Here is a 25,397-nt window from a genome sequence, read left to right on the forward strand (position 1 = left end):
GTTGACAGAAAAGTGGACAACTCTTTCAAAAATTTTTGCTCTAAAGGTGCTGGATGAACTGAAGGCTGGTGTGTGTGTGTGTGTGTGCGTTGGGGAAGGGGGTGAATATTGGAAATTTGATGAAAGATAAGGGCCAGGAGAGACAGTCCTGAGATTGGGAGAATGAATTTACTACGGAATCATAGAAAGTTTGCTTGGCAGTATTGAGGGTCCACCTGACGTGTGTGGTCCTAGATCTGAAGCGGGATCAGTCAACAGAGTTGTGTAATTTTTCCCCACCGGGCCATCCCCATCCCAGGGCGTTGGGATGTTTGCAATGAAATGCTGCAAATATGGGGCCGCCATCTGGGCTTCAAAAGGAGGGAAGCAAGGGCATGAAGGGGGTCCTGGATAACGACAAAGGGTCTGGTCGAGGGCCTGGAGTGAGAGGACTAGGGTCAGTGTACTTGAAGGGGAGAGGGCAGTAAACAGAGAGGGGGGTAGATGAGCTTCAGATTGTGCAGATGGTGCCTTATTGATTTTCTCCTCCAACTGAAAAAAGCACTAACCAAGTGAAACCTTTATGATCAAGGTGATGTTGCTTTTGGCTTCCTGAAGGAAAACGCTTTCTGATTATATCACTGGTTTGGTTAGGGGTGGTTTGGCTAGTAGTGTTGGAGTCAGTGGGAATTTCACAGTTGATTCCGGTATGAAATGAGTGCCTTTATGCTTTGTTACAAGGAAGCACTACAGCAAACAGGGGAAACCTGTAAATTGTTTTGACGCCAATATGGAGAGATACATTTGGCTTTAACTTTTCACATACGTTTCATGATGCCAATATTAAAATAAGAAAATGCTCATTTCATAATGAATGGAAATTTTCTCACGAATTTGGTATCCTCAGCAACTTTAGAGAATAAAAGGGTTTCTCTGGGAGTGTACGTAAAAAAAGAATTAATTTAAGCGAGGCTATTTTGCTGTTAAGGATTTAAAAGTAAGCATAAAAAAAACCCTTCATTATAAAATTTTTTATTCCACCGCATTGCCATTTAAAATTCCAAGAATATAAGCAAATATCGTCCAACGTCAGAAGTAGATTCAGGGTGACCATCTTCAGTGTTTAGTGACTTAATAGTATCATGGGAAGGTTCAATTCATTAAAAAGAGTAATCAAGTTTCATTTGCATAATAATCAAGATAGGGTACAGAATTACATTTTCACTTGGCTTATACAATTCCATTTTCTCCAACCGGAAGCTGTGTAGGATCCAGGCCCACTTTCTTCATGGACACGGCCACGTCAAACAAATAGTCGTAACACTCACACCTAGAAAAGAGAAAGCAAAGAACAGAAGCTCTTAGTGAAAGAGAGTTCTCCAGCCTTCCCACATTTCTCCTCTCCATCAGGCTAAGCCGGCTCCTAGTGCATTGTTTTTTTCTCAATTCCAGGCCAGATTTTTCTCATTTTGCCCCCAGCATTATTAAAACATGGAAAGGAATCATTTTGAATCATGCAACCATATTACATGCATCTCAGGAAATAAAAGGGAGTTTAAAATATACTACTTACATAAATTTAAATTTTTTACTCTGTGTCACTTTTTGAAATAAATGTAGCAAATCATTATTAACTTGGGTTAGCCTTATTCTCCCTTCTAGCCTTACACTTGGGAGAAAAAGCTGTTTCCTTCTCCTTTGTATCAAGTGCATAGTGTCTCGCCAAATAACAGCTTGTCCAATAAATATTTTGTAATAAATGAATACATAATGCAAATCAAGTATCTAGAAATAACAGACTTAAATTTAAATTTTTTTAATGTTTTTATTCATTTTTTTTTAATTTTTTTTTTTAACGTTTATTTATTTTTGAGACAGAGAGAGACAGAGCATGAACAGGGGAGGGGCAGAGAGAGAGGGAGACACAGAATCTGAAACAGGCTCCAGGCTCTGAGCGGTCAGCACAGAGCCTGACGCGGGGCTTGAACTCACAGACCGTGAGATCATGACCTGAGCCGAAGTCGGACGCTTAACTGACCAAGCCACCCAGGCACCCCTGTTTTTATTCATTTTTGAGACAGAGAGAGAGACAGAGCATGAGCAGGAGAGGGGCAGGGCAAGAGGGAGACAAAGAATCCAAAGCAGGCTCCAGGCTCCGAGCTGTTAGCACAGAGCCCGGCACGGGGCTTGAACTCACGAACCGTGAGATCATGACCTGAGCCGAAGTTGGACGCTTAACCGACTGAGCCACCCAGGCGCCCCCAGATGACTTAAATTTAAACCACTTTGACCAATAACACACAAAAAAGTCGTACTTCCTTTCAAATCATAAAACACACTTCATTCCCTCTTCACATCTGGAGTATAGTGACTTGTCCCAAATGCCCTTTGATGGATACTTACATGGTTTTGGCCTTCTCCCAGGTTTCTCCCCAGACGTACACTCCATGACGCCTGACCAGGACTGCGCAGGAGTCTGGGTATTCATTTATCGCGCGAGCCATTCGTTCTTTGAGGTCTTTCTCCTCAGGTGTATTCTCAATAATGGGTACCACTAACATATCATCATACCTATGGGACAAAACAAGCCATTTTTCCCGCTAAAGCAAATAAAGGTATTCATATGTAAAATTTACAATTTTTTCACGGACCAACTAGACATTCTCTTTGTATCTGAAAGCCACTCCACGTTATGAACAAGATTTTGCATGTTATTCTGTATATCTTGCATAGAGAGCTGTATCAAAAGACGCCTTGGGAATTTGGCAGGTATTATTCTAAGTGGCAGAAATTTGTATAGGATACCAAAACCTAACAAAGAAATTATCAAGATCATACAAGTATTTCCTTGAGGCAGAGACAATCATAGTATTTTTAGTAGGAGATGAGAAATGATAGATCCGAGAACCAGAAACATAGAAAGGATTAACAATTGAACTACATATTAAGTATGGATTTTCCAAAGATACAATATCATTTTATTTTATCTCTGCAAGACCTCAAAGTGTCTCAGGCAAATAAATACATACAGGTGTGGTTTATAGTACTGGGTTAGCAAGAACCTTCTGGAAATAACTATTAAAGGTGTGATAGTCCTTTCAGAACATTCTCAAGTCTGTGGCATTAGAACTTCTTTTACTTCCACCTGTTTTCAGTAAATACATGTGATAAAATCAGAATATGCATTTCCTTTCTGTTCATGTAATAATATTTACGCAAGTAACTTAGATACTGGTAAAATTAAGTCTATCTCTGAGGTCATTTCTACCCAGTCAAACTCGGACATGTTTTCCCTTTTACATAAATTTCTCTTCCCTTGTTAAAGGAACATCTCCTTTGTCACTACCTCTATAATGGCCAAACTTAACAACAACAAAAGAAGTTCTAAGTAAAGTTTTACCAAAAATTGCTACTTTAGGGCAGGTATAGGCTAAGGAGCTGTCACGTGATAAACAGCCTGGCCAACCACTACCAGCAGCATTATGGAGATGTTTATTATTTCACTTAAGTGAAATAGAGGTAATTGAAGGATATTCTTAAAATATGGAAAGAATGAATTGCTAGCCCCAAATCTTTCTTTCTTTTTTTTTTTTTTTTTAATCTTTACTTATTTTTGAGAGAGACAGACAGAGTGCAAGCAGGGGAGGGGCAGAGAGAGAGGGAGACAGAATCCGAAGCAGGGTCCAGGTTCTGAGCTGTCAGCCCCTGACGTGGGGCTCGAACTCACAAAATGCGAGTTGATGACCTGAGCCGAAGTCAGACGTTTAACGGACTGAGCCAGCCAGACGCCCCCCAGATCTTTCCTAATGTTGGCCAAGAGAATCACAAACATATATTTTCCTCTAGCATACACTGAAAAGTCAGACATCTTTTCCTGAGTAAAATAATATCACAGCAAAATGAGACCTGAAATTCAACCCAAACCACCCACTTTACAGACTGAACACTATTCCTTCTGAGTCAAATGAGGAACAGAGCCAACACGGCCCTCTGACCTCTAAACAGTGTGCTTTTTTCACTCTGCCACAGGCCACCCGTGTTGCTGCCGGAAGGAAGGACAACCATACTTACATACATACGGTAACCTCCCCTGAGGAGAATTAGGTGTGTATTTGAAAGTTGTTGTTTTTCAAGCTGGACTTAAAAAATACAGAGCATCAAAACCCTCCTTTGTTCCTTCGTCCAGCCTTCACTGCCCCTTCTTTTGAAAACTGGACTCTTAGGATTCTCCCCAAATTCTGAAGAAAGAACACTGCCTCCTGAGCTGTGATAATGACCCTGTTACTGACTTCCCAGCCAGGATCAAATAGAATAGCAAAAGACATTTCAAAAAGGTTTGTATTCTTTAAAATCAGAAACGTTTAAAGTGATCTATAAAGCGTGTATGTTATGATGCATAAAAAGTGGCATGTCTTGATTCGGGCCATTCTTTTTCTCACAGAATTCCAGAAGGCTCTCTGCTGCCCCTCTACCCGCCCTTTCACGCCTCCTTCTCACCTGCTTTTATTTCTTCACCAAAGCAACCAAACGCTGCTGAAATTAATAGCACACACAATGCCTCTCCTTGGAGACCCAGCATGGAAAGGCAATGTGGGGCTATCCTTTCCTTAGTATGTACACTTTCATAATTTAAACATTTCACTTTTGTAAATAGATATTCTGCAGTGCTGAGTAATGCTGTAGGCATACAATAAATAGTAACTAAAATCAAGTCATATTAAGTTCCCAGCACACCAGTTTAAACATGTACTTGGATTCTACTACGTGGATTAACAATAAGATACTGCTGTTAAGAACACTTTAGAAAAACTGGCACCCGTTTCCTCTAAGCAAGGTAAGGTAGGATCAGGCCCTTTGGCAAATGAAGCAGCTCAGGAATAAGAATGCCAGTACATTCAAATGAAATGCTTAGCTTGTACCTGAACACTGAGAACGCATTTCTTCCCATCCCTGTATTCTAGATTGGCGAACATTTTGGTGGGCTGGCGGATTTGGTTGATTTTATCTAGAAGGCCTCCATTCTATACCATCTATGCCACTTTGCATACTGAAAAATTATAAAAATACATAGATCTACTTAACTGAAATAATCGTAAATATGAGAATATTCTAGAAGTACTAAATTTGAAAAAATTAAAAATTTGTTTTAATTTATTATTTTTTTTATTTTTGAGAGCACGAGAGAGAGACAGAGCATGAGCAGGGGAGAGGCAGAGAGAGAGGGAGACACACGTCCAAAGCAGGCTCCAGGCTCTGAGCTGTCGGCACAGAGCCCGATGCGGGGCTTGAACTCATTTATTTAATGTTAAATAAATTTTAACGTTTATTTATTTTTGAGAGAGAGAGAGAGAGACAGAGTGCGAGCAGGGACGGGGCAGAGAGAGTGGGAGACATAGACTCAGCCCAGAGCCTGACACGGGTCTTGAACTCATGAATTGCAAGATCATGACCTGAGCTGAAGTCAGATGTTTAACCGACACAGGCTCCCCTAGACATACTAAATTAAATCAAGATGAAGCTTCAGTCAGGGCTGAAGCTTCCTGGAGACAAAATGAAGGTGAGGGGACCACGCTCTCAGGGTGCTTCCATACAGGAACATAATCTTTCCATCTCTATAGAAAGCTCAGCCAAGGGTTTTCCACTTAACTCTGACAAACGGTTTCATTATTCATGTTGCTAATAATTTACCAAGGCTGGGGTGGTGGTGGGGAGGAGGAAGGGTGGCGTCTGATTTGTGTCACTGAGAACAGATCTGGAAGTGTAATATTAAGTGGGGTATTACTTAACATAGATCCCACAACATCTCATTAAAGGCATAAAAAAGATCAGTAGCCTCTTTATGAAAAGACAGAAAAAATACTTTTGAAATTACTTAAGCAAAAATAGAAAAAAATACCTGTAATACCCTCCCGAAGTACATTTCCTTATTCCTTTTATCATCTCTTGATGTGTAATTTTAAACTCTCGTCCTGGAAAGAGAAGGGTGGCCATGACAGCTGCTTTTGAGTGGGTATGAATCACTGCACCTGCTCCTGGAGGAGGGAGAAGAAAGTCACATACTCAGGGAACACGAAATGATACCTTTAAAAATATATATATGATATGTGACTTCATATATAATATATATGATATGTGATATCATATGTGTGATATATAGTATATATGTTATATATATATGTTATATATATATAGTATATATATATATTATATATCACATATCATATATATTATATATCACATACATTTATTTGTATATGATGATGACCTTGTTTTTCTTGGCATGGAATAATAAGTTGGCAGTAGACAGGAGGGGAGGGATGGAGGTAGGAAGAGAGAAATACTAACAGAAGCTGCAAAGCTGCAAAAAGCATTTAAACTTTATCAGCATCAGGGCAATGCACAATACACATGCTTAAGAAATAGCTTTTAGATGGTCTGAAGTGTAACTAGAATAATCATGGAGATCATAGTCCAATATTCCCATTTAATTAGGAGTTCCTCTGTGCCAGGCACTGGGCAAATCCCCATTATGTGTGATCTCTTGATCTTGAGTCCCCCACAACAACCAGAGATGTCAATTCTATCCCCCCGACTTAATTTTCAAGGAAACAGGGGTTCAGAGATGTTAAATCACTTGTCTGCGGTTCGCAGATAGCAGTGGTGGCACTTGGATTTAAACTGCGGTCATGGTGACCCTTAATCATGGAGTTAGGCTTCAGAGTGCGGGCCATGTCTCGGTGGCATCGGGGTTGCAGGGTTTTAAGGTACAGTGTAATGGATTTACCTAAAAAAAGGATTTGTATGCTATAAAATTCAGTAATGGCTACTTTTGCAATTGGAAGTTTATTTCGCTTTATGCTGGGAGAGATGTTTCATGCTGTTAGCATCTGTTCCTGAGATTTTACGCTGTCGGGAGCAGCTGACAGTATCCGGGAACAGAACACAGCATGAGACCATGCTCAGAACAGATTTCATTCAGGGGCTATAAAAAGCATGGCTGTAATGACTTTATTGCTCTGGTGTTTCAGGTATAATTTTCTATTTTCACACCGTCCTCTAGGCTCAACCTTTCCAGACTGGTTTGCTATCACAAATTCTGGGAATTGAAATAAGACTCCTACTTTTATCATATGGTACACTAAAAAAAAGAGAGAGAGAGAGAGAGAGAGAGAGAGAGAGAGAGAGAGACAGCACTATTCCCACTAAAAGTAAAGGCCACAATTTTCCCTCACTTGTAATCTTACTTAACTTCTACAAGTTCCCAGAGGTAGACCTCTACACTAGAAGTAGGCATCTGATTGTAAATATAGTGTTGTCAGTCAACCTGACAATCTAGTGGAGTCATACTAGGTTGGAATTCTGGCCCCAGTACTCACTAGCTATTTATTTTAGGAAAATCTCCCAGAGCCTCTGTCCTGTCGTATATAAAATGGAGTCACAGTGGACCTTCCATGTGGGCTGCTGTGAGCACTGAAAGTGTTAACATAATTAAAGTTCTTGCACACAGTAAGTGTTCGAGAAATGTTAACTACAACAATAATTACAATTATTTAGAAAACCTACTCTGTAGCAAATAGTTCTTTATGGTGAATACATTTTCTGCCTACCTCTCATTGTGTAAGCATTCATGAAAAGAGGAGTGCACTGGCTTTTTTTAAGATTCTTATGCGGCAGAGGTCCACTTATGTCCTGTTCATTGATGTCACAAACAAACATGTCTTCAGGCTGTTTGTAGAGGGGGGCAGAGAAGAAAAAAAAGGCTTATACGATATCAATTAGAAGTGTCCCCTTTCTGGTGTGTGCCAAGATGTACGTATGCATATTTAACCCATCTTTTAAATGTTCATATAATTGTTTCTCTTCCAAAATGTTTTAGCTATTTTGAGAAATAAAAACTGTTTCTACTGATAAAAATATTCTCAAGAGAGCTGCAATTCTTCCTTTAGAATTTGAAGAAACAATTGATATGGAAAATTTCATATGCATGTAATGATACTTCATCAACTTAGCTTCTTGGCTTTCCCCTGTCATTTCACAACTATATTTCAGAGAAACTCTACAAAGAAATCATCATTCTAAGATGGGGGTTACAGTTTTTTCTTCATATGTCATCATAGGAGGAAAAATATAGAGTAGAATTTTCTTATCTCCTGAGAAAGGGAACTGGTACTCAGACATGTTAATCTCAGTAAGGTATATTATTCTTAAAGTTGAAGTAATTAAGCAGATCCACAGATTTTTCCTAGTAGTGCATGCATACTTCTGACTTGTGACTTTCATGTGCCAGGGTTTATTACAAACTACAATATAAATGTTTTATTAATGAAGGATTATGCCTTAGGAGTTAAGTGTTATGTTTAAATTTTCAGCACTCCAGCATTAATATGGAATGAGACTTCTCAAAAATCTGAAATAAAGTTTTATAACTTAGATTGGAATAGCTTTGCTATTGTTTAATAAGAGTCAGTTTGGTTCATTGAGACCATCAACGTGATCACCCTACCAGCCTGATAAAGACAGTGTTATAATGCTGCAAAATTATAATCACTTTGTAGTAGGACTTAAGATTGTGCCATTCACTTGTGCCCTCTAGAGGTTGAATGACAATTCAAAAATATTAGTTGCATGGAGGTTCACCTTAAAAAAAAAATTTAATAGTTACTTAAGAAATGTTTATTGATTATTCATTTAAATTATCAATATAACCCCCCCTCAAAACTTCGTTTAAAATTAATTCCATTTCACAAAACAATAATAGTCAAGTAGAGAAGAAAAGAGCTTTGGGGTCCAGAAGGAACCTTTAACATACCTGAATCCGTTCCTTTTGCACTCCTGAAGGAGCAATGTAGATCTCATCGCTGGTAACACAAAATGTAGAAATTGGTATGTATTTAACTCTACTGTTCTGCTTTTGAACAAAGGCAAGTGTATTCTTACAGTCCAATCATCAATATTCTTTATAAATCAAATCACACAGAAAGCTGCTTGAATTAATTACTGATGTGTGCTGTATAGAAAGAATAACAAATTACTAATGCGCTGTAATTACATTACACACGTAATGCTGGTGATGCAGTAAAATGTTGACAGTTTTCATATATATTTCTTTATTTCTGTTTACAGTGCAAAATCAATGGTAACCAGATTTTTATCTGGTTATGGGAAATAAAACAAGTCTTTGGCATCTTTAAGCATGAGATTGCAGTTTATCTCATTAAATGTAGAACAGTTATTACAAAATCCAGTCAGGTGAAGATATGCTCATGAGCAGATGATCTCTGTCTCGCAAGGGATCAAGTTTAATTTTGGTGCTTGAAATGCTCTGCTTATAAAACATGAAGTTCAGGGACCCCTGCTGGACACCTTATTAAATTACAGCATTAACACTAAGCTACTTTTTGGGTGGAATATATGCTTCCTATTTGAAAAGCACATCTTTCTTGTGAAACTATTTGGTAATAAAGCTGAAACAACTGTGGAAAGTTAAAAATACGGATAAAAGGCACGGTTCCATCTGGAGATGTGTCTGTTACAGAATGTTGTGCTAGGGGAGATGCTATAATGTACCATTTGTCACAAAGTACTCTCAAATTTGATTGGGAAATTAATTTCAAAATCTTCTCTAAATTCTCTCCAGCCTCAACAAGGTTCCTTTGGCTTCTTTGTCAGTTTCAGTGGCTCCCAGAAGGTAGTAAAGAGCTGCCACATACATGCGATTGAAAGAAATACCAGCACCTGAATGCTCCAGCTTCTGCCGCTGAGACATGGATGTAGGGACACTGGTTCCGGGTGAAAAATGAGGATGATGGCCTATATTGAGTCAAGCCATCAATCCAGTTATTAATAAACCCATAGACTTGTAATTGACAAAAATGAAAGTTCCTTTAAGGGTCCACTGGTAAACTAAGATCTGGAAAAGAAATGTCTGGTAATGGGAGTGAAATCCAAACCACAGTAAGCTACATTCAGTTGTTTTCATGAAATAGCTCGCTTTAGAGCTTTGTTGCATAAAAAAAAAAAAAAACCCAAGACATAAGAAAACAGAGTGGCATTCCTCTGGAACCAGTGGAATCAGAGGGATCATACAGTTAGAAAGAGTTCTTTGCAAATACTGGGGATCCAAATCTTCTTTCCTTATGTAACATGGAAGAAATTCTAGACTCATGTGTGATATATAGTCAGTGGACTTGTAGGGTAAGTCTTCTTGTGTGGGGAGAAATGTATGCAGTCCTGGGAACAGACCCAAATAAAGTTTAAAACAGGCTGTTAGTAAATACACTTCAACTACAAAGTGGGAAAAATCCAGGGTATTCTGTTTATTCAAGTGATTTCGTAATCTGAATCTGTTTTTATTGCTCCCTTTGTAGAAAACAAAACTGATCAACTTTGGGTAATTAAAAGATTAGCTAAATATGTTTTAGAAAAAATATATATTTACATCTACAAAGAAGGAGGTACCTGGATAAAAATGTAAAGATGATAGAAACTCTATTTTATTTTTGAGAGAGAGCGTGGGGGAGGGGGAGAGGGAGAGAGAACCTTAAGCAGGTTCCATGCCCAGCACAGAGCCTGATCTCAGGACCCCTGAGGTCATGACCTGAGCCAAAATCCAGAGTTGGACACTTAACTGATGAGCCGTCCAGGCGCCCCGAGAGCCTTTATTTTAGGAGGGAAATGTGCCAAAGACTAAAAGGGAAGTATTTACTTGGTGCCGTAAGCCACAAACAAAAAGCATTTTGCATCTGAAGTACTAAGTTTTGAAATTTATTTCTCGGTACTGCCTGCTCTTTCACTATTCCATAAGGAGGGAAACAAAATTCAAGAGTTCAAAATACATCTATGTTCAGTTGCATCTACTTTTATTTACTGCCTAGCTATTTAAAAAAATTTAAATCTAGGGGCACCTGGGTGGTTCGGTTGAGCGTCTGACTTTGGCTCAGGTCATGATCTCGTGGTTCCTGAGTTCAAGCCTCCCATTGGGCTCACTGCTGTAGCTCAGAGCCTGTTTTGGATCCTCTGTCCCCCTCTGTCTGCCCCTCCTGTTTGTGGTCTCTCAAAAAACCTTTTTTTTTAAATTTAAATCATAATATACCTCACATATCTTGTCTACACTACAGGTTTATCAAATTTAAATAGCATGAATAGGACTGGTGTCTCTGACACGTTTCAATATCACACCATGAAAACAGGAAATGCGGGGCACCTGGGTGGCTCAGTCAGTTGAGCGTCCAACTTCAGCTCAGGTCATGATCTCACACTCCGTGAGTTCGAGCCCTGCGTCGGGCTCTGTGCTGTCAGCTCAGAGCCTGGAGCCTGCTTCAGATTCTGTGTCTCCCTCTCTCTCTGTCCCTCCCTTGCTCATGCTCTCTCTCTGTCTCAAAAATAAATTAATAAAAACATTTAAAAAAAAAAAAAAACCAAAAAACAGGAAATGCTAAATGTGAATGGTAGTGCCCCAACCTAAACACAATGGCTGCTCAGTGTCTTGGAATTGCTTCGATTACTGTCATTTTCTTGCTCTTCTATTTCCTCCTTCTGATTTAACTCTCATATGTATCTTAAGCTGTCTTTTATACACATCTTTTGGTACCACACACAAGTAGTATAATCTAAAATGGTATCAGCCAAACCTTGGAATCAGTAAATAATTTTATATCTCCAAACATAATCTGTTGGGTTTGTCCTTCATTCCAAATTTATTTGCTTTAAGCATCAGACAAAGAAAACCAAACTTTCACCTATAACACGAGAATAACATAGCAGATAGTTAATGATGTGGGTTTATGAAGTCATTTAAATACGAGGAAAAAAATTCAACATTTTACTACAAATTACCCATCTTACTTTGCAAAGCACACGTTTAATAACATTCCAAACAATGCCATAAAATTGGGGCTGTTTCCACCCGTGACCTCCAGGAGGAGCTCCTCACCCATTAAGAACCTAACCAAGGACCAAACATTTTCGCTTATGACGCAATGTCCCCATAAATTGATTGTAGTGCTGTAAAAACCATTTAATTTTAAAAGGTGCCCCGTGAGTGTTTTAGGGTGACCACACACATTTTCAGTGCATGGGTTAGTAAACTTCTTCTAGAAAGAACATAGTCTTTTATGTCTTTATGATAAATAAATTTACTTTTGAGATTTGCATTCCATTTTCACTTTGCCATTTTTTTTAATGTTTATTTGTTTTGAGACAAAGAGTGAGGGAGAGAGAGCAAGCAAGCAGGGGAGGGGCAGAGAGAGAGGGGGAAAGGGAATCCCAAGCAGGCTCCACGCTGACAGCATGGATCTCACGAACCATGAGATCGTGACCTGAGCCAAAATTCAAGAGTCAAATACAACTGACAGAGCCACCCAGGTGCCCCATCACTGCCATTTATTTAAAGAGCCACTTCAAAAATGGTTATTTGAACTCAGTTTGATAGAAGTATTTTGTACATATTTGTACATACATAAATTTCTGCATATGCAAATAAAAAGCAGTTAACTAAAGGCAATGTTTAGAATAGGATTTATTATAAATATAGCTGAGAAACCAAATTATTGGGAACTCAACTAAATGGATAAATGAAACAACAGTGACAAATGTCATTATCTTAGTGACAAATGTCATTATCTTAGGACTTTGCTCTGAACAGTCAACTTGAAAGCTTTGGCAAAATAATCTGAAAACCTGCCAAATGCTGAATTGGATTGATGGAGCACTGGGTTGACAGTCAGAGAGGAGGCATGGATGGATGTGCGATGCACCATGAGTCACATGACCTTTCCAGACTGAGTGCATCCCTATATATGGAACTGTGACAGCTGGGTCCCTACTGACGTTGCCCACAGTTCAATTACTATTCCATGAGTTACTTGGTAATTTGAAGTAGATGAAATTTCACTGGCATCATCCTGTAGTATACCGAAAAATCTCTTTTGTTCTAAGCATTCTGATTAAATTTTCCATTCCATTCCTTTCTATGAAATGCAGCCCCCTAGGTGGTATTACTATATAGATTCGATATTATATAAATGTTATATTAATTCAATTTTGTTAAAGAAAGTGAATTAGGATAAAGAAAGAAATCAAGTTACTCAGTTTAACATTCAGCCTCCAGACAGTACTATTCCTAAAACACTTCAGGAGAAAAAAAATATTCATCCTATTCCAGAAACACTTGAAAGAATGAGTTTCTACAACTTGTATTTTCATTACTAATAGTCACTTGTTTCTTTAACTTCTTGGAGGAAAGACACTGAACTTACCTAATGAACAAGTAAAATTCTTTCTGTTTCAACCAGTGTTTCTTGTTTTATTGTCTGAGCAACAAAGACCAGCAGGTGCTATCCATGAATGATGATACATGATGCACTTAGAAAGGCATAATGTCGTCTTTTGACTTAATAAAAGGTAATTTTTAGTACTTCTGATGGTTCGTAATCTGTGTTTAAGTGACTTTAAAATATGTATCTGAACCCTTGAAACAAATCCTGCTTACCTTGAAAGGACCCTTTTTTTTTTTTAATTTTATTTTTAATTTTTTTTAATTTACGTCCAAATTAGTTAGTATATATATAGTGCAACAATGATTTCAGGAGTAGATTCCTTAGTGCCCCTTACCCATTTAGCCCATCCCCCCTCCCACAATCCCTCCAGTAACCCTCTGTTTGTTCTCCATATTTATGAGTCTCTTATGTTTTGTCCTCCTCCCTGTTTTTATATTATTTTTGTTTCCCTTCCCTTATGTTCATCTGTTTTGTCTCTTAAAGTCCTCATATGAGTGAAGTCCTATGATACTTGTCTTTCTCAGACTGACTCATTTCACTTAGCATAATACCCTCCAGTTCCATCCACGTAGTTGCAAATGGCAAGATTTCATTCTTTTTGATTGCCGAGTAATACACTATTTTGTGTATATGTGTATATATATATATACACACACACCACATTTTCTTTATCCATTCATCCATCGATGGACATTTGGGCTCTTTCCATACTTTGGCTATTGTTGATAGTGCTGCTATAAACTTGGGGGTGCATGTGTCCCTTCGAAACAGCACACCTGTATCCCTTGGATAAATGCCTAGTAGTGCAATTGCTGGGTCGTAGGGTAGTTCTAGTTTTAGTTTTTTGAGGAACCTCCATACTGTTTTCCAGAGTGGCTGCGCCAGCTTGCATTCCCAAGAAGGGACCCTTTCTAATTCCAGACATAGAAACATACTTGGCAGTGTGCAATTTAACTTTGGGACTCCAAAGACCGAGGACCAAATTATTCTGTTTAGAAATTGTGATTCTTAAATCCTTAGGTATTTATTGTATGTACAACTTCTACACACTTGTCATTCAGTTACGCAAATACTCATTTCTCCATTTAGAAACTAGATACTTTCACTATCACATAAAACTGAGTACCAGTTGTTCTTTGTACATAACACATATTAGGCTCTTCATGGGCTACTTACGTGGAGAATGCTCAGAAATGACATCAGGCAGACACTTACCCATGTTTCAAGCTAATTCCTCCTCCAGTCCCAGTGACCCAGCCCAAGTGGTAAAACTGTTTGCAAAGCTCTGGGATCAGGTATCTTGGATGTTCCTTGTCCTTAAAAAGAAGATAAGGATTTTTCAAACAGACATTATATTATTGGGTGACTTTTCTAGCTGACATCTTTGCTAAGAAGCCAAGAAAATCTACTATAGAGAGGGTACCATGAGGGAGAAAACTATTACGAGACATACTTTGTTTTTTAAAGTTTTTATAAAACTTTTTTTTTTCATGTTTATTTTTGAAGGAGAGAGAGAGACAGAGTGTGAGCTGGGAAGGGGCAGAAGAGAGGGAGACACAGAATCCAAAGCAGGCTCCATGCTCTGAGCTGGCAGCAGAGCCCGATGTGGGGCTCGAACCCACGAGTTATGAGGTCACGACCTGAGCCGAAGTCAGACACTTAACTGACTGAGCCACTCAGGTGCCCCCATACTTTGTTTTTGATGTTTAGAAAGTGAATCTATGTTATTTGGCAACCTGGAATTATTCAGGATAGGGCCATATAGTCCAACACTATGGAATAGGCTATAAGAACAAGGTGGGGAAATGCCCAGTATATAATGCAAAGCATCTACTGCAATGGCTGAAATAAAATAGAATTTAGTGCTGAAAGGAACATGTTTTGGTCTGTCCAGCAAATTTCATTACACAAAACATCTTATTCAGTTAAGTCATGATATACATATGACAGCTATTTATATTCTGTGTGGTCTGATTTTATTTTTATTCTAAAATGTCTTTTCTCCATAGTGATTACATTGTTTTTGCTTATTACAAAATCAATATATACTCACTATGGAATATAAAGTCAAGAAAAAAACATAGGACTCACTCAGAAGCAATCACAAGTAATACTTTCTGGGCCCATTTGTATGAAGATATGTGTGTATAGGAACAAATGTATATATGCTGGGATGAACATAGAGCTTTTATTCATGTATTTTTATTGAAGTATAATTGACATATAGCCTTATATTAGTTTCAAGTGGATAACATAAAGAGTAGGTATCTGTATATATTGTAAGTGATCAGCACAATAAATCTAGTTAAAGTAAGAGCTTATTTTTATTAAGTCTAATGATTACTTCTTTAGGAATAAAAAAATATGATGTTTCCCCATTTTTTAAAGTTAATAAAACCCAAAACAATAATGAAAAATGCAATGAATTCCATTTCTGGCAGTATGAAATCTAACTTTTACCTTGAAAACAACTGAAAATGTTGAGTAATTTTTTTTTCCTGAATAAAGTTTAAAACAAAATTTCAAATTAAATTGTTGAGCTAGCAAAAAAGTAAAGAAGGCTTCACAGTGGCCATAAAAGAAACCAGGGTGGGGGCTCCTGGGTGGCTCAGTCAGTTAAGCATCCAACTCTTGATTTCGGCTCAGGTCACGATCTCATGATTCGTGAAATTGAGCCCCACATTGGGCTGTGTACTGCCAGCGGGGAGCCTGCCTGGGATTCTCTCTCCCCTCTCTGCCCCTCTCCTGCTTGTGCAAGCTCACTCTCTCTCTCAAAATAAATAAACATCAAAAAAAAAAAAATAGTTGTTAAAAAAAAAAAGAAACCAGAGTGAGTCTACCCCGGAGGGAAGCTCTGAAGCCATTTCCCTGAAGGTATTTGCAGATCTCTGGTGAGCTTGACCTTCAATTTTGATAGCTATGCAAGATGTCAGAAACACGAAATAAACCCTAGGGTGTGCTCAGAATGGGGTACCTAATAGGAAATCCCTCCACAGCCTTGAAACCAGATAAGAGGTTATACCCCCCAGGTAAGGGTAAACAAGAAATAGACCCTCTGTGCACAAAAGCACAGCTGGGAAGCTTGCCTGTATAAATCTTGGCACTGGATAAAGGGGAGAAATACCTTTGGGCCCAGAGAGGGCTGACTCTTCAGCACACCAAGTTTTTAGCTACTTCACTGGCTTTCTGAAATTATAGTGTTTTCCCCGATTCACTGTTAATATTTTACATACACTTTGTATTTTATCATAAATAATAGTTTGATGGAGTAGACTTCAAAATGTAAAATTAAGAACATGGGAATGTTAAAATTTTTTAAAGTTCTGATTCAACACAGGCTTAGGAGTTAACGGACATAAAGTCAAACCTTCGTTACACTATTTATTGCTTATATGACTATGGGTTTCGGTTTACTAATCTACAAAATGAGAATATTATGAGGAGTAAAAAGAGATACAGTGCTACAGGCTTCCAGGTATAGAGTGAATAAGTTTTTTTAAAAATAAGAAAAAATGGAGATAAAGCATCCAGGACAATGTGTGACAATGTTAGTTTCCCTCCCATTTTTTTCGATGTTATGTTAGTTTTTTCGATGTACAATAAACTCTGACAATTCCACATATTAGGCAATGCTCGCCACAGTAAATGCAGTTACCATCTGTCACCATACAGTGTTATTACATTATTGACTATATTCCCCTATGCTGTACTTTTCATCCCTATGACTTATTTATTTTATAATTGGAAGTTTTACCTCCCTCCCATTTAAAGTGCTAAAAATTCTGGAATTGAAACTAATAATAAAGCTGTGTTGGTTTTCCTTATATCTGTCCCTACAAAATCTAGCCAGAATTATCCATGCCTTGTATAATTTGCCATTTTCTTTTTTAGTGATACAAATGATATTTTAATTATATATTAAAGAACAGATAAGGAGAAAACTCCTACAGTTTTCCAATCCTTAAAACCATCCATTTGCACAGAAAGTTGCAAACATTATAGAAAATAATCTGTTATTATGGGTCTCCCCTTTCCCTTTTGTCTTCCAGTCCTGAGTTATTGTAGCAACTAGCCAGCTTCATACTACAGTGATAACCATGATAAGGCCGTTCCTGTTAATAAAGTTTCATTCATTTGTTCATACCCACAAAATTTCAATTTTAGGAAACTGTAGCAGTGGGAACTAACAGATATATTTGGTAAAAATGCAATCATCTAAATTGTTCAGAATGGTAAGAAAGTAAGTATCAGAATGTATATTTCACTAAGAATTGACAAGAAGCTTAGTTAATATTTACTTCTCCCCTGAATGTCAATAATATTACTTATCTGTTACTATTACGTCTGGGTTTGTAAGAATTTTGAAAGACATAACTGAAGATAGATTGCAATCAACTTCTGACAGTAGAGGTCCTATAGTGTGAGGGAGAAACATTTAACAGTATTTTGTATATAGCAAAAACATTAAAGCCTAAAAAGTTTTTGAAGCAATACTTAATTTTTCCGGTTTTTCAGTCCCGTTATTTTATGGAAATCAGTTTCACTGTCACTGAAATACTTGCTCACAGCCAACAAGGATTCTACTCCCCTCCCCCACCTTTTCTTTCAATTGAAGCATAAGAGAGGTACTGCTTGGACAGAGGTTTGCCTGGGGGACTCTCAAAACAAATATAAAATAAACACGTGTCAAATATATTATTTAACCCATCAGCTAGTGAGGGAACCAGAAACATGATACTGCTGTGTCCAAAGAGAAGGCAAAACATCACCCATATAAGTAATTAGGAATTCTGGATTTATAAATGAGGAAAAACTGGACAATATCCACCAGGCAGCAACCAACTGAATATCCAGAATACAGCCTGCATTTCTAGGGTCAGTAATCATCTGCATTACTGTCAGGATTCTACAATTACAGAGTTGCACAATAGCTCAAAGATAGCCCATGACACCTAGTGATCTTTTCTGCTCATTTCAGTCTTTCAAAATTCTTGACACTGGCCCAAGGGAGGGACTGGATTCAGACACGGCCAAGTTGTCGGCATTTTTTCAGTCTCTGGGCTTTGTTTCTCTCTACACATCTCATTCTCCTCTCCGTGCGTACTGGTTTACTTTGCAACTTTACCTCCACTGACCCTATTTCTCCCTTCCACTTTCACCACACTTACAAACTCTTTTTCACACCAGTTAGGCACTGACTGGAAGAAATGAGAAGGCGTGGAGGCTTGCTTCAGCTTTGACCCCCAACTAGCTGAATGCCCTAAGGCAAGTCTGTGACCCTTTTCGGGGTATCAGTTTCCTTATGCTAATAATCTGGATCAGTGATTTCCAGACTTCTGATTTTCAAAACCAGAGTTTGTAGGGGCGCCTGGGTGGCTCAGTCGGTTGACAGTCCGACTTCGGCTCCGGTCACGATCTCACCGTTTGTGGGTTCGAGCCTCACATCAGGCTCTGTGCTGACAGCTCAGAGGCTGAACCCGATTTGGATTGTGTCTCCCTTTCTCTCTGTCACTCCCTGACTCACGCCCTGTCTTCCTCTGTCGTCTCTCAAAAATAAATAAACATTAAAAAAAATTTTTTTTTAAACCAGGGTTTGTTGTTGCTGTTGTAGTTTAAATTTTAGGGACTGACATAAGGTTGCCAAGTTATAACGGTAATTACATTTAACCAGCTACTATCACCTTTTTCAAAAAAGAAAGTACATTTTAAAATTTTATTTTTTTTAAGTTTATTTATTTTGAGAGAGACAGAGTGTGAGTGGAGGAGGGGCAGAAAAAGAGGGAGAGAGAGAATCCCAAGCAGGCTCCGCAATGCCAGCACAGAGCCCGATGCAGTGCTTGAACTCACGAAACCAAGAGATCATAACCTGAGCCGAAACCAAGAGTTGGACACTTAACCAACTGAGCCACCCAGGCGACGCCCAAAAAGTACATTTTTAACATAAAGAAAAGAGTAGGAAGGTTCATCTCAAAATAAAAGGTTGTCCTTTAAACCGAATGTGTTAATTTTGTGAAATTCACTTTTTGATTGTCCTTACTTTCTCATTTTGCAACAGTTGAGTAAAAACTCTTTCAAGGACTCATTTGGGGAGGAATAAGGTTATCTGTCCCTATTTGGTCTCCTTGCCTACAATTTCTCCTTTCTCTCCCTCTTCTCTAGCTTACCCTCCTCTCTCCCATGAGCACTAAAAGAATATACTGCTTTGATCACTGCACCCCATCCCTCCAATCACTTAATGCTCAGGTGCACCTCCTTGGTCTGTTATTTAAGTCTTTCTGCTTTCTTGCCCCAATTTTACTTTTCGCCCATTTTCTTTCAGTCCATTTTGATACAAATCTCTCCGTTCTATCCAACTTAGTTGTAGTCAGCCTCCAGGATGGCTCTTTGTGATCTCTGCCTCCTGGTATTCACACCTCGCGGTGTAGGCCCTTCTCACATCGTGCTAGGGCTGCGTGGCCCACGGACTACAGTAGGACAGGGGAAGTGACAGCGTGTCACTTCTGAGATTAGGATATAAGACACTATGGCTTCTGTCTTGGTTGCTCTCTGGGGGAGCAAGCCAGCGGCTACATGGAGAGGGTACTCAGCCTACACAGAAGGCCGCGTGGTGAAGAATTGGAGGTGTATGGACAATAATCAGTGAGAAATGGAGGCCCGCCAACGACACTGTGGCATGCCTGCAGCTCCAGCTGCCATCAGGCCTCGAGACGACAGTAGCTCCAGGGGACAGTTTGTCTGCCACCTTAGGAGAGACCCTGAGCCAGAACCTTGAGCCAAACTCCCCTAGACTCCTAATCCTCAAACTCTGCGAGACAGTCAGTGTTTGGGTTTTAAGCCCAAGTTTTGGGGTACTTGCTATGGAGAGCACTAGTTAACTAAGACATATTTTCTTTCTAACCAAGTGCGTCTTTTTTTTTCTTTGCACTGTTATTGCTCGTGGTGGATTTTCAATTATTGCGACTCTAGCTGTCAGGCTCCTGCTTATCAGCGTTAACACCAGGCCCCCTATCACTTCCCCTGTGATTCCTTCTGCCATCATCCCAGCAGGAAGTGATCGCTCCTTCCTCTAATCCCATGCCACAGCATTTGCTCTGTGTACCCGTCCTTTCGTTTTTTATTATAGAGCCTTCTCATTCATTCATTTGGCAAACTTCTGCAGGCCCTGAAGAAATGAATAGGAGGAAGATAAAACCCTTGCCCTCAAGAAGCTTACAATCTAGTATAGAAGTTATGAAAGGACAAAGCAATACATAATACAGGGCAGTCCAAGGAAGCCACTTACCGGTGGGAGGAAGAAGCTAGTGGTGGGAGGGAGCAGGAGTTGGGCAAAGCTTCACAGAGGAGAGAAGGGTGAGTCAGGTCTCAATGAAGGATGGTGGGAGTATGCCAAGCATTTCCTGGCAATTCAGCCACTAACACTTGACAAAGTCCCTGCCCTAAAGAAATTTACATTCTGGGGGTAGTTTTAAAAGAGCAAAGAGAGGAATAAATTATAATAAGTAGGAAGAAGGAGGGGCGCCTGGGTGGCTCAGTCTTGTTGAGCGTCCAACTTTGGCTCAGGTCGGGATCTCCACTCTGAGTTCAAGCCCCGCGTCGGGCTCTGTGCTGACAGCTCAGAGCCTGGAGCCTGCTTCAGATTCTAGGTCTCCCTCTCTCTCTGCCCCTCCCCCGCTCATGCTCTCTGTCAAAAATATATAAACATTAAAAAAAAATTTTTTAAATAAGTAGGAAGAAGGAAACAAGGAACTTAAGAGAAACGTAGCAGAGATTGATTTTGAATAAGGTGGTTAAGGAAAGCCTCTCTGAGCACTTGACAATCTAAAGCCCACAGAATGTGAAAAACAAACAAACCAGTGTGTAATAAATGAATGTGCTTGCACACACAAGGTTTGTCTGGGGTGCGGCAAGCACTCCAGGCAGAGAAGACAGCAGATTTAAAGGCCCTGGAGTGAGACAGTGCTTAACACATTTGATGGAAAGAAGGCCAGGTGGCCGGAGCAGAGTGCTGACAAGGAAAGTGCTGAGAGAGGCAGATGAACTTGTAGGGGCCAGGTCACGCAGGGCCTTGGAAGCCATGCTGATGAGGACAGTCTGGCCGAGAGGGGGCTGATTCACAGTAAGAGAGACAGGGAGAGGGACAGGAACAACTTCTGAATGTGAGAGGGGAGGCAGGTCCTGTGCACTAGAGGAGAGATTGGGCTTCCGCCATCTTGAAAAATGAGAAGATGGGTTCCCGTTTCAGCAGGTCGCTAGGTTTTGTGGTAGGAAGGCAAGTAAGTTCATATCTGGTGTCTTCTATTTTCTTAAGTATAAACAAAGCCATCAGCTGAGGAACGATGTGGGGACGGGGTATGAGAGGCTTGAAAAGATAATAAAAGGTATAAACTAGTCCTCTCAGGGAGTGGGACAGTAAAGTACCGGGGAAACATGGGATGGTTGTTGGGCAGTGTTAAGGGTCAATTTGGGGTTGAAATCTTGAATATGAAGTGAGGCCGCTCAGTGCAGTTATGTAATTTTCTCTAGGAATGCAGCTCGGTGCAATCACAAAAACGATGGGATCACTTTGGGTTTTTGCTAGGCCAACTATCTTTGTAAATTAGGTCAACCTTAAAGTATGAATTGTTTTAATAGGTTGGGTGTGGAAGCCAGATCTTAATGGGTTAAGAAGTGAATAAAACTTAGAGGCAGAGAATTGTAAAGGCTCTTTCAATAGTGTGGCTCTGAAGGGCCAGATAGGGAAACCAAAGGGAAAACTGGTTAATAACAGAGTTTTAGCATGTAAAGGAAACTCTGAAATAACCAGTTTTCCTTTCATGCTAAAAGGTAAAATTAGGGAAGGGGGAGAGATTAGCACCACAGGAAAGCAAAAGCCTAATAGGTCAATCTTTGTGGAGACAGAGCAGCTGGAATTAGACCCGGGAAATATTTATCTTAGGAGGAAGAAGAAAAGTAAGGAAGATATGTAATAATACGATTAATAACAAAAATAGTTAATATTCATTGAATACTTATTTTATGCCAGGTAGTATTCTAAAAGCTTATATATACAACTTAATCCTTATAATAGCTATATTATGCTAAGAAAGATTGAGGCACTTGGGTGGCTCAGTTGGTTGGAGGTCCAATTCTTGATTCTGACTCAGGTCATGATGCCAGGTTTGTGGGATTCAGTCCCCGTGGAGCCTGCTTCATATTCTGTCTCCCTCTCTCTGTCTGTCCCTCCCCCATTCACTTGCTCTCTCTCTCTCTCTCTCTCAAAAAAAAAAAAAAAAAAAAAAAAAAAAAAGATTAATGCATCCAAAACTGCCCACGTGGCAACTGGCAGAACCAAGATTTTCGCTGGCAGTCAAATTCTAGATGTCTTGTTCTTAATCTTAACATTATAATGTAGGTGGGAACAGGAAGAAATCGAAGTTAAGATGTTCACAACTAACAGTCTCATTTTCTTTGTGTTTCTGGAGGCGAAGTCACCTTCAAAGCAGGTTTGGGGGAAAGAATGAGAGGAGATGGTGAGGTCTGAGGATAGTCACTTCAGGTAATGTGAAGGGAAGCTCCTGGGGGGGGGGGGCTCCCAGGAGGTGTCCAGGAGCCAGCTGCAGTAGGACACAACATTTGTAGAGACACAAATGTGTGTAGTTGAGGGACACTCCCTCAAACCCCATCCCTTGGGGGTCTGCGTGGGAGGCATTTAAGTAAAGGCAATTAATTATTTGTAATCCAGTATGATAGATCCTATGATGGGGGCTACACAGAGAGAACTGTCGGAGTAAAAAAAGAAAAGTCCTTCACCCCAAAAAGGTGTGAGGTGAAGGGGCAGTGGTGGAGCAGGGAAGGGTATGGCCATGGGAATGCGTTGCTAGAGTGGAGGGGAGGGGTAAAGATGTACAGAACTGATGAGGTCAAGGGAAGGGTATTGAAAGGCCTTGTGTTATAATAACAGCAAAGAACAAGTATTTATTCAGGGTTGACATATATAGGACACTATGATATGTAAGGTAAAATTAAAAAATAGAAGTAGTTCTTGGTTTATTTCCCAGCTAAGCTTAGCTGCCTACAAAGTAGGGAACATGCTCTTGATATATACCTACCAGATAGTGCTTTGCCCAATAAACACTGTGAATTAAGATCACATCTCCTACATTAAGAAAAGTCCTGTATCAGAGCTTACGAACTGGTGGCTCACGGACCGAATGAAGCTTACTGGAAGTGGTTTATTTAAGTGCATATGCAAATCTGTTGTGGGTAGGGGAGCTCTGTAACCTGGCAAGCACATTTAGGTGGTACTCACTAGTCAGCTCAACCCAGATCCCATGAAGGAATACAAGCTCCATGCCATCAGAGGTACCAAAGTTGTTTTTTTTTTTTTTTTTTAATTTTTTTTTTTTCCTACGTTTTTATTTTATTTTTGGGACAGAGAGAGACAGAGCATGAACGGGGGAGGGGCAGAGAGAGAGGGAGACACAGAATCGGAAACAGGCTCCAGGCTCCGAGCCATCAGCCCAGAGCCCGACGCGGGGCTCGAACTCACGGACCGCGAGATCGTGACCTGGCTGAAGTCGGACGCTTAACCGACTGCGCCACCCAGGCGCCCCAGAGGTACCAAAGTTTTAACAGAAGCCTGAAGTGTTCTGCATTTTGAAAGGTTGGCTAATATTTCTTATGAACAGTAAATGAAGCAAACACAGCTGTTGGCCCAGCTGTCTGTTGGCCACGTTTGGTTTGAGAGATCTTGTTTATTCTCAGATCCCTTGATAAAGGCTCTCTTTGATGCTCCTTTAGATAATATTTCACCAAGATTCACTTACTGGTGGCATGAACACACATGCTATCGAAACATCTTAGCAGAGATTCTACTAACAGGTTGCTTTCTGCAGTTTCCACGCACGCCTGCCTAGCCATCTGACCTGTATCCAACATCTTCCCCCTTTCTATCCAATTTTTCCTGTCCAGCATTCCATCCTCAGAGTTGTCTTTGCTAAGCTGTCTTTGCTTAGCTTTTGCTAAGCTGTGGGAGTATTCCCACAAGATTGACAAGTATTTCGCAATAAGATCTCCCACGTTACGACTTTTTTAACTGGGACCTTCAGTCAGTCCTAAGAAAGAACAGGAGGAATAGGGGGCTAATTTTAGGGGGCTATCCCTGCCTCTTAAGCAGGGGTTCTCTCATTGTATTGTAATTGTTTACTCCTCTAGTTTTCCTCCAGACCGCAGGCCATTTGTCTTAATCCTCGCTGTATCCCTGGGCACACAGGTATTCCATAAAGCTGTTGGGGTGTATACCCAGTGAATGAAAAGCAGATGCAGCCCGAGGGTGGATTTTCCTTTGACTTCTGCTCAAGGATGACCATCCCATAATCACTCTAAACTGAGGCAGGCCGAGAGGGAAAGTGGGGGCTACTGAAGCACAGCCTCGGTTTGGCCACCGTCTCCCGAGCGCCTACTGCCTGCCAAACGTCGGGCTGATTGCCAGGGCGCAGAAAATAAGCTCGAGGGCAGTCTTAGCTCCATTTCCACTCCAGTGCCTCCTGTTGCCTCGTTTGCCCTGTATTCCCGGTAAGTTGTTTCAAAACACACTCAAGATGCGCAGCGCTCTCCTCAGTTATTTTCCCTTTTTCAGCGTTTGGCGCCCAGCGCCCGTCATCGGAGCCCAGCCTCGGGAACAGCGACTGCCGTGGCCTCGAATCGGCCTGCGGAGCCAGGGCGGCGGGTAGCGGGGGTGGCGTCCACACCGGTCCCAGGCCCCCCAGGTCGGCGCCCCGCTCCCGCCGCCGCACGCCACCTGTGCCTCAAGTCCGGGCAAACAGGGCACCCGTGGCCCCGCCCCTACCTTAGCGCCGCAGCGCTGCGAGCAGCAGTCTCCCTCCGGAGCGTGACAGCCCGACATGGCCCTGATGAGGGGAACCCACGGCCTCCTATCTTTGAGCAGCTTCAGGACCGAGGTGGGTCTGGGCTAAGAGCAATCTGTGGCGTGACCACCGCTGCAATCGGGCGGCGCTAAGGGCAGCTCGGGGGCGGGTCCAAAAGGCGGAAGGCGGGTCTTGGAGGACCTCGCGGACCGTAGATCTAGAGGCGCGGCCTCCCGGCTGAGGGGCGGGGCCAACGAGGTTGGAGGCGGGACTAGGAGACCCTCTTGATTCCGAG

The 25,397-nt window shown here is 40.6% G+C and overlaps 1 protein-coding gene across 1 annotated transcript; it reads right to left on the reverse strand.

The window, feature by feature from the left end:
- Positions 1-995: 995 nt before the first annotated feature.
- APIP (APAF1 interacting protein) lies at positions 996-25,265 on the reverse strand. The gene is made up of 7 exons (XM_047072315.1): positions 25,084-25,265; positions 14,472-14,572; positions 8,789-8,837; positions 7,587-7,704; positions 5,876-6,011; positions 2,383-2,550; positions 996-1,309 (listed from the first exon to the last, which is right to left on the reverse strand). The coding sequence occupies exons 1-7, from the start codon at positions 25,138-25,140 to the stop codon at positions 1,210-1,212; spliced, it is 729 nt and encodes a 242-aa protein (XP_046928271.1). The 5' UTR covers positions 25,141-25,265; the 3' UTR covers positions 996-1,209.
- Positions 25,266-25,397: the final 132 nt, after the last annotated feature.

Source organism: Lynx rufus, unplaced genomic scaffold (genome assembly GCF_022079265.1).
Source record: "Lynx rufus isolate CCGP_SWC_20201006 ecotype Redwood Valley unplaced genomic scaffold, mLynRuf1.p SCAF_9, whole genome shotgun sequence".
Taxonomy (NCBI): domain Eukaryota; kingdom Metazoa; phylum Chordata; class Mammalia; order Carnivora; family Felidae; genus Lynx; species Lynx rufus.